Genomic DNA, 14450 nt, shown 5'->3' on the forward strand with positions numbered 1-14450 from the left:
AAAGAATTTCGCAGAAGTTCCATCACCGAAATGCGCGCCAAATTAGTACAGTATTAGTATTAGTATAAGTATTAGTGTCTATAAAGATTCTATCTATAATTAAATGTACCGTAAGCTCTACCCTCCATGCATACTCATTCCCAACTAATCTGACCATGCATATGGACTTTTAGCCCTTAATGATTCACCATACTTGTAGAAAACAAATGGGATAGGAATTAAGGCACATGCGAAAAAGGCTAATAAGGAAGTAGCCCATTGAATTCCCATTCCTTCATACATTTGAACTCCAAATAATGGGAATATACCCGCCATAACTGATCTAACAAATGAATTAGTAGCCATAGCTGAAGCTGCATATAATCTATAAGCTTCAACCGTATATGCAAAAATACCATTGAATACTAAAATAGTTCCTACACCATAAACAGCTGAACCCATAATTGGACCAATCCAATGAACATGAGGATAAGAAGTCCAAGCTATAATAAATAATCCAATAGGAACAATAAATACTCCTGCCATTAAAGGAACAAATCTGAATTCTGGCTTAGAAACTCCACCATGTCTTGCTAATAAACGATTATAATTTCTAGCAATTAATGGAGGAGTTAATAATGAAGTTAAAAGCATACCAGCAATTAAACCTAAGAATGACATCCCTTGAGCTTGAAGTGAAAAATGATAAACTGTGCTGAAGATATATGGGAAAGCCACAAAGAACATATAAACAATTGCTAAAGTAAACCCAGTATAAAAACAAAGAGCCATTGTCATATTATCTCTGAAAATCAATAAGAATGGTCTTCTAGAAGAAACGACAACACTCTCATATAATGTGATTTTAGTTTTTTCTAAAGGTGCATAATATCTATCATCACCAGTTTCTTTTCTTAATCTTTTAGCTTTCTTGACCAATAATACTGGTTCATAAGTTTCAGGAACAAATAAAATAACCATTATCAATAAAACTCCTGACCAAATAATTAATATATAAAATGTCCATTTATAATAAATATGTTCTGAAACAAACCCAGAAATTAATGGACCAATACCTGGACCAACAAAGGGAGAAACAGAATAAAGTACTAAAGCAAGAGCCAATTCTTTATTTGCATCACCTTTAGAACCTTTTCTAGCTTTAAATAAATCAGAAAATGAACCAGAAGCAACCGACATAAAACTCAGACCAGCAAATCCACTAACAAATCTACCAAATAAGACACCACCAATATTAGAACTAAAAGCTGTTAAAAATTCAAATGCTAAAGTTAAAGAAATACCCATAATATAAACCATTTTTCTACCATGAAATTCACTTATTGGAGATAAGAACATCCCCCCAGTTCCTAACCCCCAAATATATAATGAAATACCTAAAGTACTAACTTCTCGACTAATATGAAAATGTGCCATAACTTCTTCAGAAACTAAAGACCAAGATGATGAAATACATGTAACACATAAAGAACCAGTTGAAATAATTCCAACAATCATCCATTTATGAAATTTTGATAACCTTGAAGCATCTTCTCTATCATCATCACCCCCATCAAAGGTAACTAAATATGCATCACCAAGATTTTTAGATGTTATGGTGGCTAATTCTTCTCCTATATCTTCAGGTCTATCATTACTAGCTTCATCTTCATTTTCATTTTCATTTTCCTTTTCCTTTTCCTTTTCCTTTTCTACTTTTTCATGACTAAATTGTTCTGGTTCATCCAGTTCGGTTAAATTGCTTTCCATTAAATAATTATTTGTAGTTGAATCAGTAGATGTGTTAGACATTTTGACTGATTTATTTTGGTTGTGAGTTAACTCTATAACTTTTGAAGGATTAGTGAGAAGATACAAACATATTTATATACAGAAAGGAATAATGTTACAATATATACAAAGCTGCAAGTAAACTGACTCTCCTCTTTTTGTCAGCCTACTCGTTAAGCTTTGGTACATATATGCTAACATTATTTTTTTCTTTTTTTGTCTGCGAGGCTAACGGATCGCATCTCCGAGAAATGCCAAAAGTACCCCAAACTAAAAGAATATATGCGCTTTCTTGGTATATAGAATTTGTCGGCCGGAACCATAGCACACTTGCCCGCAAAGTGTAAAAAAAATTGTCAGGGTTTGTGCAACCGAAGGAATTACTTATTTAGGACATATCCGTGAGAATAAATAGCCGGTTCGTATATACGAGTATAATTTTCTGATTTACTTTTGTAATTGCAATTATTACCTTGTAAACTGTGCCCGGGGTATAATGGAGTATCAAATTTTATGGACTACACGGCAGTGTTATATGTACTTCGATTATGTAATGTCTTGATTAGTATAAAGTCCGGTCTGCATAACTCCATTTAGTAATAAAAACGGTCAATGGAAGTATGCACGTACAGATATGACTATCAGTTTACCGAACTATAGTTAATCCGATAGTACAACAAACAGCATAGAACACATAGAAGTTCGGTGGAGCGTGAAATCAAAGTGAATAATTTTTCATTTGTAGATGCAAAATAGTGTGTTGATTTTTTTTGAGTCATTTTTTAGTCTATGATAAATCGGTGAATTAGGTCTTTTCTTCAAATATCATTTTTCTTCAATTGAAATAGAAATAATCTTCTCCCTATAATTTTTGTATATTTAATATATAGTGTGTTTTATTTACTGACATCTCTATAGTCAAAGTATCCCAGACATCTTAAAGATCACTATTGAAATGATTCTTATTATTTAACGTAAATACCATTGAATTTGATCTACCAATAATGTTATCTCCTTTCAATGTTTTGATATTATTTTTGGTAATCTTGATTTATTGTTTTTGGCTATGATGCCTTTAAATCAAAAATTATTATCAAAGAACCTGACCAGTCAATTGAATTAATGATTAATTTTGAAATAAGTAGGTAGAACTATCATTTTGTGTCACAATGGATCATCTATTATTCGTGGTCTTGGTATTATCAATTGACATTCACGTAGAAAAATCTATTAGCTATACTTTAAAAGCTCGACACCGATTACTGATTAAGAGTAACTAAGTAGTATTACTAAATCCCAATGAATCTAAATTAAATAAGTACTGCACATAAAATTACTCTATACGGCCCATACTTAGTATAACCATTTTTGCAGCAATAAATCAATATTTAACTACTCAATAAACTATATAGAAAATAAAATTTGATGGCTGAAAGTTTTAAAATCCCAGAATTCATATTAATTCCATTACTTAAACATAGTAAGGAGTGAATAATCTTGTAGTGATCAAGTACCGCTATTCCTTCCCTAAAACATACCACCACAAAACTCTACGTCTTTTACGCTCAGTACCTAAATCATTTCCACATTCAAAACCTAAATCATATCCACACTCAAAACCTAATCATATCCACACTCAACACTTAAACTAATTAATTTAATGGAAAGAATTTCCCAATTGCTTAGCATCAAGCAGGCTGCCAGATTATTTGAGGAAGGAAAACCGATATTTCTTGACTACACCTCCAATAAACAGTTATGGGAAGCTTATCAAAATGATCTTCAAGAGTTTACTGACTTGTTGAATACAACTAAGATTGATGATTCTACTGAAGTACCAAAAAGGATTAAATATCTAGTGGAATTCATATTAAAGAAATACAAAGGAAATTTTAAGGAAATGATGATATTGCTTTTCAAATTTTTGCATAGCTATATCATAATAGCTGATCTAAGTGTTACTGAATTAAAGCTCTTACGAGACGCCACTCGTGCTTTTGCTATCGACAGATTATCCGAAATACTTTATGATTACAAAAGTAAACCAGTAAACACTGAAGAAAGGCACTCACTTTACGATTATTTATGTTTTGGATTTGGCCTTAAGGTCTTAAATTTTAAGCCAGATGTCCAAAAAGTAAAATCCAACAGCCATATTAATGTTCAAGGACACAAAAGAAGAAAGTTAAACTAGCCAACCCACAAATATAAGGTGTCAAATAGGTTCTTTGAAGTGGCTGGATATTTTTATCCAGCATTTGTGAAGGGTCACTCAAAATGCCATGACTTAAAATTGGAGACTACCATCATAAAGTTATTCTTGTAATCCTAAAGCAAATTTATAGTAGAGTACTGAAATGATGGAAATATTACTATATAATTCTAGCCCACCAATTGGATAATTTTATCCTAAAATCTACATAATTTAAACACTCGTAGAATCGGTTCAATTAATAAAGCACAATGCAAAACCGAGAACGACATAATTATGATTAAGTATTGATATTTAGGCCTCGCATTGCGCCTTGCAAATTGAGACACGCGATCGAAAATGCGATTGAAGAAAAACAAAAATCTCAAACTTTGGCTGTCCACAAGACGCAACACTGCTGTAGCATTCCTGATCTTCTTTAAAGTATTGGTGACATACACACGTATAACTCGATTGAAATAATAATGTCCACATTGTCGTCTGAAATCCCCTTACATACATATCCCAAGGAGAAGTCCTTATCAAACAATAATCATTTTTTAAACTTGGAAAAATCAACACCTCTAACTACAATAGATTCCAATGCATCCAGTATTGATCTTCATTTCAATCCTAATGATAAATACTTATATCGTCGATTAATACTTAATCTAGTTATTGAATCAGTAGTGTCATTAATTATATACTATAACTATGATAATTTATCATCATTCCATTATTTCCTTGGACCAACATTATTAGGTTCTTCAACTGCTGCATTAGCTCAATCAATAAATCAATTCATTAAAAAGAAATATAGTTTAAATAAGATTTTAAAATTCTTAGTGTGGGGATTATTAAATGGATATTTTACAGTATTATGGATAGATATTCTTTTATTAAGAGTTGATAGTCTTTCTTCTAGGGTTATAATAGATCAATTTGTAGGAGCTCCATTTTTTCAATTGATATTTAATGTTTTAAATGCCTTATGGGATAATGGTGAATTGTCTGCAAGCACTAGAACTGCCTTCATAAAATCTTTGAAGTACAGTTATTGCTTTTGGCCATTCTTCTCAATTTGTCTGTTTGTATTCATTCCTAAATCAATGTTATTTCCTGCAAATTGTTTGGCAAATTTACTATGGAATATTATTTTAAGTAAATTAGCTTGAATCAATTAACTTAATCAATTTGATATTATCAACGCATTTATTCATTAATACATTTTCATTTCTACAAACGGTTTTACGTTATTTGTTATATAGTTAATTGGTGATAGATCACGTTTGCATTTTATATATAATATATATGATCTATTTCTTTTTAAATGACTTTAATGGATCGGACTTTCTACCAGATGGTTTTCTCTTTCTATTCTTATGAACCTTGTTCTTATGGAATGGTACAAATCCAAGTTTCTTAGGATCTTGTCTAGCACTTTCTGGTAATAAATATTCAGGAACTCTCTTTAAATGACTTTGTACACGAGCTGGATGAGATTCTTTATCATGTCTTAAAGATGCCAAGTCTTGAGGATTTTCTTCAAAAAATCTCTTTAATTTGTCACTATTCATTAATTCATTCTTTAATTCCTTAATTCTTGCTTCTCTAATAGCAGTTTGTGTAACGGCTCTGAAAGCATCTTCAGCTCTATATCTGAAACCTTCAACTTGATTCATATCAAATTGATATGGCTTTATTTCAAATCCATTCTTAGATTGTTGTTTAATAATTCTACGTAAAATCTTTTCATCCTTTTTAGATGTACTCAATGAGGCAGTTTTATGTTTACCAAATTCTTTAATTGGTAAAACAAATGATAATGCCATACCTGATTTTCCTGCTCTAGCAGTTCTACCAATTCTATGAATATAAGCTTTTGAGGTGGTAGGTAAATCAAAATTTAATACACATGCAACATTACGGAAATCCACTCCTCTTGATACACCGTATTCTTTATCTTTCTTAGACTTCTTGGACTTCTTCGACTTTTTGGTATCATCTTTCGATTCACCTTCTTTATCTTCTTGTCCTTGTTCTTGTTCTTGTTGTTCACCAGCTTCTTCTTCATCGTCATCTTCATCCTTTTCTAAAGTAAATTCATTAGTTTCATCGGTGGCTATAAGTAAATGGTAAACATTCTTATTAAATTCTTCCACAATATGTAATCTTGAGTTTACAGGAAGTTCACTATTCAAAATACAACTTCTGATTCCAAATTGTTCAAAGAATAATTTTAATCTATAACCTCTATCAATATTATTAACAAAAATAATAGTCTTACCCTTAATTAAATTTAATTTAAATATAACATAAGAAAATAAAAATTTATCAAACTCAGTTACTTTTGCATAATATTGAATTAAATTATTTTGATTTATGTTTTCATCATTTAATTTCAAAATAGCTGGTTTAGTACAGAATCTTGTCTTTAAATCATTTAAATCATCATTAACAGTTGCAGACATTAAGAAAGTTTGTAAATTCTTTTTAATAGGTAAAAAGCTTTCCAATTTTTGTAAATCTTCTAAATAACCAAATGATAAAATTAAATCCACTTCATCAATAGTTAAATTTTTAACCGTAGATAAATCTATTAAATTTGTATTAACATTCTTTTCTAAAGTTTGTATTAATTTTGCAGGAGTAGAAATAATAATTTCTGGTTTATTATTCAAATATGAATTTAATACTTGATCACTCAAGTTTGATGATAAATTAAGAATATTTATCTTACTATTAGTACTATATATTAATAATTTTTCAATGAATTGATGAACTTGATTTGATAATTCTCGGGTAGGAACTAAGATTATACTCTTAATCAGATGAGTAATTGCTGATTTCTGATGTTGTGAGTATTCTACAAGTAAATTATGAACAATAGGAATGGCATAAGCCCCAGTTTTACCTGATCCAGTAGATGCTTTGGCTATAATATCTCTCTTCTCTTCTAAGGCTAACGGTATAGCACTTGATTGAATTAATGTAGGATTTTCAAATCCAAGATGATCTATGGCTTGAACTAATCGTGGGTCCAAATTAAATGCATCCCATGTTTGACTATCATCCAAATATGCTTGTGAAGCAGCAGTAGTGGTAGACATCGTTATAGTTACTCTTACTTGGTGTTAGTGCTAAAATGGTAATGGCTCATTAAATATATTTAAGATGAGCTTGAGATTTTTTTTCTATGGGCTGCGCTCATTACTGGTTTGGGAATGCGGCGTCTTTTACTTTTAGGTGGGTTGCGTTGCGCTAGTACTTATGCGCCATCACCCCTTTTTAGCAGCCAATGAATTAAATGAATAATTGTATTAATAGTTATATAAACCTCTATAAAATATGCAAAACTAGTATGGTAATATACAAAAAATAAATTAGGAAAATAAAATAAATAAATAAATAAATAAATAAATAAATAAATAAGGAAATTAGATTATTAGGATATTAAGATAATTAGTTAGTTATGTGTGTCTCTTTTAAGTCATGACCGTGGACTTTTCTTTTCATCATTATTAACGGTTTTATCATCATCTGGAACTCCCAAGTCTGTTTCTGGATCAAAAGATTCCACATTGAATTCACTATCAAGAGGGGTATCTGTTCCTGTATTTCTCATATCTCTTGGTGATACTCCTATATCACTGTTAGTAGAAATAGTACGATTCATACCTCTAGGATTATAATCGGGTCGGTATGAGGCTGATCTATAATGTGGGGCAAAATGGTCAACTCCTGCAACATTATCTGCTGCTGCTGCTGCACGAGGTGAGATATTAGCACGTTCAAGTCGACTATTCCATTCAGCTACAGAATTCCGACTTCTGAAACGACTCCTAACTGAACTTGTTGATAGACGTCTCAAAGACATCTTACGATTACGTGCATATTGGTTTTCTAAATCTTTGACTTTTGCATTCAGTTTCTTTCTTGATAAAACTTTCTTTAGTTGATCTCCAATATATGTTGCAGAAGGTGTTCTATCCATGACTATTGAGTTTGAATCCAACGATATATTATCACGTTCCATCACTTCATCAATATCTTCTTCATCATCATCAATTCCAGAAGCAATTTTACTTTCTCTTCTTGAAGGAGGTCCCATTCCATAGACAGGGAATACATTTTTGGGTGATTTACTCTTATGTCGATTCAATGTCCTCACACTAACCCTTGACGCAGTAGATAATCTTGATATGGCTCTATCCAATTCATTCAGAATTCTGATTGCTTCATCACCATACAATGCTCTTGGATTAAGTTCGGCACTATTTGGAGTATGAGAATGAGTAGAATAGTCAAGCATCTCATTTTCTAATTCTTCCTTTTCATTAAGAATCTCTGCTTCTTCTTCTGCTTCAGGAATTGGTTGTCTAACCACTCTAGAATCAATATTCAATTCAGGTTGTTCATCTCTAACTTCATATCTTGGTAAGTTCAATTCTCTTTGATCTCTTTCAACTACTACAAGATGTAAGTACCAGGTGATGACTACTCCAAAAAAGGATCCTCCAATAATATTACCTATTGCACCTGGTAACATTACTTTCCATGCTACTACACCTACCGAGACTGGAGCTCTATTAATTAATCCAATAACAAGCATATACATATCAGCAATACAATGAGTGAACCCCATACTTACAAATGTAAATATTGGTAATCCCATAACAATCAATTTAACATGTAAAGGTTTAGCCATTAATTGTAAATAAATAGCTAAACATACAAAGAAATTCCCCGCTATACCTTTTATAAGATTTTCAACAAATGTAAAGCTACATTTTGTCATAATAATAGATACGGATCCTTCAATAAAATCTTGTTCTTTACTTATACCCGAATAATTACATATAACATAACATACAAATATGGTCCCTACTAAATTCCCCCAATAACTCACCATCCAACTAATGAATACATCAAGTATTGATACAGCATTTCTTGCTAAAGCAGTACTAAAAAATAATACATTGGAATTAAATAAATCTACCCCCATAATAACAACATAAAAGAGACCTATTGGATACATTAAACCTTGAAGTAAATTCACAACACCTGGATTTTGAGCTACTAATTGTGGACAATATGAATGAATCATTACATATAACATTCCTCCTGAAGTAAATAATATCCCTCCAATAAATGAATTTAGAAATAAAGTATCGAGCCGTAGACGTGACTTTTTCATCGCCGTGGCCACTACGGCTAAAGCCGTTTCATGGGTGGTCAAGTATAACGATTCATCCACCATAATGTATATGTGTGATACTATGAATCGTAAGCTACTGACCTAAGTTACTGATAACCCATACAAAATTAAAAAATCGAAACAATTTTAACCTTTCTTAGTAAGAAATTATATGAAAATTCTTAGCCTTACTACTATAAAGTGTATGAAAATTCTCAAGTTCTAATGCCCTGCCTTCTCCAGTAAAACCGAACCATCGCAGTGAGATGGTCCTACAAATATGATGCAATTTCCGCGCATTGTTTTTTTTTTGGCGCAGACCTTCGGAGAAATAGCGCGGAAAAATGTTTTGACGGGAACTTGAAGCCTAATTGGGTGTAAGATCGCAGGGCTAACACCTAACGAAAGATCTGCTTGTGGTTGATTTACGATCCAAAGTCCGTGTGGCTACAGCCGGTCTTCGTTAAGGAGTATGACTGAGAGTCAACAAACATGTGACAAATATCTATTAATACTGTACATTGTATACTATTCTGTAACTATTCTATATACCGTTCTATATACCATTAATATGTACTTTTGTGTATGTTATTGTTCCTCCACTGGTGTCTCAATCTTGGGCTCTTTCTTCGTCTCTCTTGCTTTCTTGATTAATTCTCTAAACTCACTTTGATAAGCTGTAGCCCATTGTTTACCCAGAAATGTCTTAGACGAGATAGACTTATTACTGAGAGAATTTCGGCTACTAAATAAGTCCCCCGATGATGATTTAAAAGCCAGATGTGATAATTCCCATTGATGTAATCTTTGTTTGAGAATCTTGACTGATACAGGATGATTACTATCGAGATTAGAATTGTATAGTACGTAGTATTGATTGTATCTTAATTCAAGTTGAGTTCTTGTCCCGGTAGTAGGGATTTCGGCCGCTACTAATTTCTCCTTTAATCGTGGAGTTGTAAGTGATGGGAAATCTAATTTCGGGAGTTTTTTAGTGTCGCTTGAATGCTTAGAAATCTCTTTAAAATAAAAATCACTATGACCTAATGGTTCATCTACATTAATTAAATTAGATGAATTCAGTACCGGGGTTAGCAGATCTCGATCCACACTCAGGCCCTGCTTACGAAAAAATGACGCTATACCTCCCTTTGAAGAAGGCTTTTTCTTAGATGATGATAGTAGTTGCATAGGGAATGCGGACTTTGGTTTTGGAAGAGGCGCAACTTTACCATTTAAGCAAGCCTCTATATGATTATCTTGTAGAAAATCTATGGGCATTGAATTGGAACATACCGGACATTGAGCCATATTTTCCATATCATTTGTGGTATCTCTGGGACTTAATTTTATCCGTTTTAATTTCACTTCTGGATCAGGGGAACTGCCGGACAGGGGCGATTTAACTTCTTCTGAAAGAATTTCTATAACATCATCACTGTCATCAGCCAGACGTTTTGATCTATCACCATTATCAGCACCAGCACCAGCACTATCACCAGCACTATCACTATCAATATTAACAATACTACTATTTTCACTATTATCATTATGATTCTCCTTATCATCCATCTTCTCTAGTAGTTTAAATAGATAAGGCCGTATTCGCGTATAACATGATACTATCTCTTCTAAAAGGATATCTCGTTTTAAATTACTCTCAAACACTTCCACTTTACATAAGGGACATAGATTATTAGTGATTAAATATTCTCGTATACATTGTGAACAGAAGGTATGATTACAACTAGTAATTACTGGAGCCTTAAAGAATTCCTTACATATATAACATCTCTCTAGCGTATCTAATTCTGATAATACTGGTAGTTTAGTTTGCTTCCAGTCCGATGGATCGGAGACGTCTCCTATTAGTTTATGGAATGGACTACTCATTAGTCATTAGTGTACTATTACTCACTAGACTAAAGTTCTCGCTAAACTAATGTCGGTTAGCTTATTTCTCACTAACTCTCACTATTTGTCACTAGAGTCAATTTCACTAACTCTCACTAACTCTCACTATTTACTGAGAGTATCACTAAATTTTTACGCGTAGTATGTAGTTTTTCTCGCGTGCACAGTAATAGTAATTTACTGAGGAATATGCAAAATCCATTATCTATTTCACTATATATGGTATGTATGAAGTAGGCTAGCGACACTATGTATGTAGAGAGGGGAGACTTTTGATTATAACTTTTGATTATAACTTTTGGTTACAACTTTTTATTATAACTCATCATGCTCTATTGGTTGAGTTTGTGTAGTTTCAGAAGCAACAGGCTTTTGAGTTGATGATGAGATGGGAGCTTGTGGTTCTGAAGATGAAGGGTCTTGTGAAGAAATCTCAGAGGTTTCGCTGGAAACTGCCTTAGCTTCACTTTCGCTGGAAACTGTTTTGGTTTCGCTGGAAACTGCCTTAGTTTCGCTGGAAACTGCTTTGGTTTCGCTAGAAACTGCTTTGGTTTCACTGGATTCTATAACTGTTGAAGTTTCGCTACTCTCTGTAGTTGTATATTGGATCTGGGAACTTACAGCTGAGTTAATTTTTGGTTCTTGTACTGGTGCTTCTATCTTTGGTTCCTCAACAGGAGGTTTAGCTTGGATTGGTTCAGCAGATGATTCAACAATTGGCTGAGCAACCGATTCCTTGACTGGCTCAACTACTGGTTCAGCAGATGATTCGACGATTGGTTTAGCGGAATCGATGACAGCTTCAATTGGTGATTCGACTGCTGGTTCGGAAACAGAAACCGGCTCAGAAACTGGTGATTCAACGACTGGTGCTTCGACAACTGGTGCTTCGACAACTGGTGCTTCGACAACTGGTGCTTCGACAACTGGTGCTTCGACAACTGGTGCTTCGACAACTGGTGCTTCGACAACTGGTGCTTCGACAACTGGTGCTTCGACAACTGGTGCTTCAACGACTGGTTGTTCAATTACTGGCTCGGTAGATGGTTGGGTTACTGGCTCGGCAGATGATTGAGTTACTGGCTCGGCAGATGATTGAGTTACTGGCTCGGCAGATGATTGAGTTACTGGCTCGGCAGATGATTGAGTTACTGGCTCGGCAGATGATTGAGTTACTGGCTCGGCAGATGATTGAGTTACTGGCTCGGCAGATGATTGAGCTACTGGCTCGGCAGATGATTGAGCTACTGGCTCAACAACCGGAGTTTCAATTGAAACAGAACTAACAGAACTGATCTCTTCTGATACAGATGCAACAGGCTCGCTCACTTGAGTTACTTCTTCTGGTCTTTCGACTTCTATGGAAGATTCTAACTTATCTTCAACTGATTCTACTTTAGGTTCTTCAATTACTACAGAAGACTCTATTATACTTTCAGAGACAGTAGTAACTTCTTCCTTTGATATAACTAATGAACTAGTAGTTTCAGCTATCTCACTTGTACTTGATGATGTTTCTAGTTTAATTTCCGGAGTATCAGCAATTGAAGATTCCACTGAGGCTGAACTAGCACTAGTTTCAGTTGAAGTCTCAATATAATTACTTTCATCACCCAAAAATGATTCAGTATCAAGATTAGGATTGGCAGATGTCACTTCTTTAATATCTTTTGTTACTTCCTTAATTTGAATTTCATCTTGAGTAGTACTTTGAGGTTTTGAATATTCAGATTCTTTAGTTTCAACAGAAACAGAAGCAAGAGTGATAAAATCAGATGTTGAAGTAGTCTCTGTCTCAGTTCCAGGAATAGGTTCATTAGAAATATAGACATCATCATCACCAAAGATTTCTGATGATGAAGCTTCTTTCCATTCATCCATAGTGAAGTAATGTTTAGTAGAATCATCACCTTCAGCATTATCACCATTAAACTTTTGCTTTATAAATTGATAACCTGATTCTCCATATTCTTGAGCCTTGGAATAACCTATTTTACCATATTCTTGAGCTTTATCATAACCTATTTTACCATATACTTGAGCATATTCATAACCTAATTGACCATATTCATAACCTAATTGGCCATATTTAGAAGATAAATCTTTACTCTTTAAAGTAAATTCTTTTCCAAGATCAATATATTCATCTAATTTACCTGATTCATGAGCTTGTTGTAATACAACTCCCAATATAGCCACTAAAATTATAGTAAATAAGTATTGGAAAATAGTTCCAATAGTTGATTTACCCTTACTATAATTTGGAGGAATTCTAAATATATGAAGAATATTTGCTGCACTTCCAGTAGCTAATTTTGAACCATTTGGAGCAAATGAAACACTAGTAATTGCAAATGGATGTAATTTTTTAAATGACTTTATAAGTTGGAAATTTCCAAGTTTAATTAAAGTTAATGAATAATCATTAGCAGCAATAGCTATTAAACCCTGACTAACTGAAATATCTAATGCAACTATATTATTAAAAGCTTTTGAAATAACTCTTTGTTTAAGAATCTTTTGACTATTAAGAGAATATTGTAATAAAACAGCACCTTTCCCACCACGAAGACTTGCAGCAATAATTAAATTTGAATTATCAATAAAATGAATTTTTGAAAGAATATATTTTTTTAATTCTTTATCAAGAGATTGATTAGTAGTTGATGAAGTAATGATATTACCATTAAAAGTTGAAATTGTTTCAATTGAACTTGAAGTAATATAACAAAGAGTTTTACCATCATCTTCAGGAGTCAATTGAAAATCTTTGATTTCAATATCTTTGGTAGGTTTGAATTTATGATTTAATTCTAAAGTTTCAGGATTAAATATATAAATTGAAGATGGAATAGTTGAAGTCATAAAGGCTCCAATAGTACTATTTTGAGATAATCTAATAATTTTTGGATAATCATCAGCATCTCCATTAATTTCTTCTTCTAATTGAGCAGCATCTACAAATCTTAAATGTTCTTCTTTAGTATATACATACTTTCTTAAATTATTATTAATACTCATAGATTTAATTAATTGAGATGATTGATTACATCCAACAAATACTGAAAATTTATCTTCATCATCATCTAAAATTCTAGCAGTATCTAAACATTGAGGAGAATCTTCATTTGATGGTAAAGTAATTTCTCTAAATCTTTGTAATCTTCTTTTCGGATCTTTAATTTTAAACGTACATTTAATTGCTGTAATCTTATTTGGTATACCATTATTACCTTCTCCACCTCCTCCAGTTATAAGAATGGTTTTATTGTTGATAAATTTGGCTCCTAAAATAGGGAAACCAATATCAATAGTGGCAGATTCTTTAAGAGACATTTTCCTTATAATTATACTGTATAAACTGTCAGATCAATATTG

At 32.7% G+C, this 14450-nt stretch overlaps 5 protein-coding genes across 5 annotated transcripts; 1 reads left to right on the forward strand and 4 right to left on the reverse strand. All coding sequences in view use genetic code 12, as the record gives it.

Annotated features, from left to right (window-relative positions):
- Positions 1-8: 8 nt before the first annotated feature.
- RJT21DRAFT_119507 (uncharacterized protein) lies at positions 9-1997 on the reverse strand. Its single transcript, XM_064881427.1, has one exon. It carries the CDS (start codon positions 1789-1791, stop codon positions 145-147), a length of 1647 nt encoding a protein of 548 aa, XP_064740111.1. The 5' UTR covers positions 1792-1997; the 3' UTR covers positions 9-144.
- A 2386-nt stretch (positions 1998-4383) lies between these two features.
- On the forward strand, positions 4384-5245 carry RJT21DRAFT_119509 (uncharacterized protein). The gene has a single exon (XM_064881428.1). The coding sequence runs from the start codon at positions 4447-4449 to the stop codon at positions 5134-5136; it is 690 nt and encodes a 229-aa protein (XP_064740112.1). The 5' UTR covers positions 4384-4446; the 3' UTR covers positions 5137-5245.
- RJT21DRAFT_104526 (ATP-dependent DNA/RNA helicase) lies at positions 5246-7222 on the reverse strand. Its single transcript, XM_064879790.1, has one exon. The coding sequence runs from the start codon at positions 7069-7071 to the stop codon at positions 5278-5280; it is 1794 nt and encodes a 597-aa protein (XP_064740113.1). The 5' UTR covers positions 7072-7222; the 3' UTR covers positions 5246-5277.
- A 38-nt stretch (positions 7223-7260) lies between these two features.
- Positions 7261-9483, reverse strand: RJT21DRAFT_26660 (uncharacterized protein). The gene has a single exon (XM_064883965.1). It carries the CDS (start codon positions 9219-9221, stop codon positions 7452-7454), a length of 1770 nt encoding a protein of 589 aa, XP_064740114.1. The 5' UTR covers positions 9222-9483; the 3' UTR covers positions 7261-7451.
- Positions 9484-9746: 263 nt separating this feature from the next.
- SEC12 (Sec12p) lies at positions 9747-14408 on the reverse strand (the record flags this gene model as incomplete). Its single annotated transcript, XM_064883981.1, has 2 exons — positions 9747-11043; positions 11395-14408. 2 exons carry the CDS (start codon positions 14406-14408, stop codon positions 9747-9749), a joined length of 4311 nt encoding a protein of 1436 aa, XP_064740115.1.
- Positions 14409-14450: the final 42 nt, after the last annotated feature.

Source organism: Scheffersomyces amazonensis (assembly GCF_036850825.1).
Source record: "Scheffersomyces amazonensis strain UFMG-HMD-26.3 chromosome Unknown RJT21scaffold_2, whole genome shotgun sequence".
In the NCBI taxonomy this organism is placed as follows: domain Eukaryota; kingdom Fungi; phylum Ascomycota; class Pichiomycetes; order Serinales; family Debaryomycetaceae; genus Scheffersomyces; species Scheffersomyces amazonensis.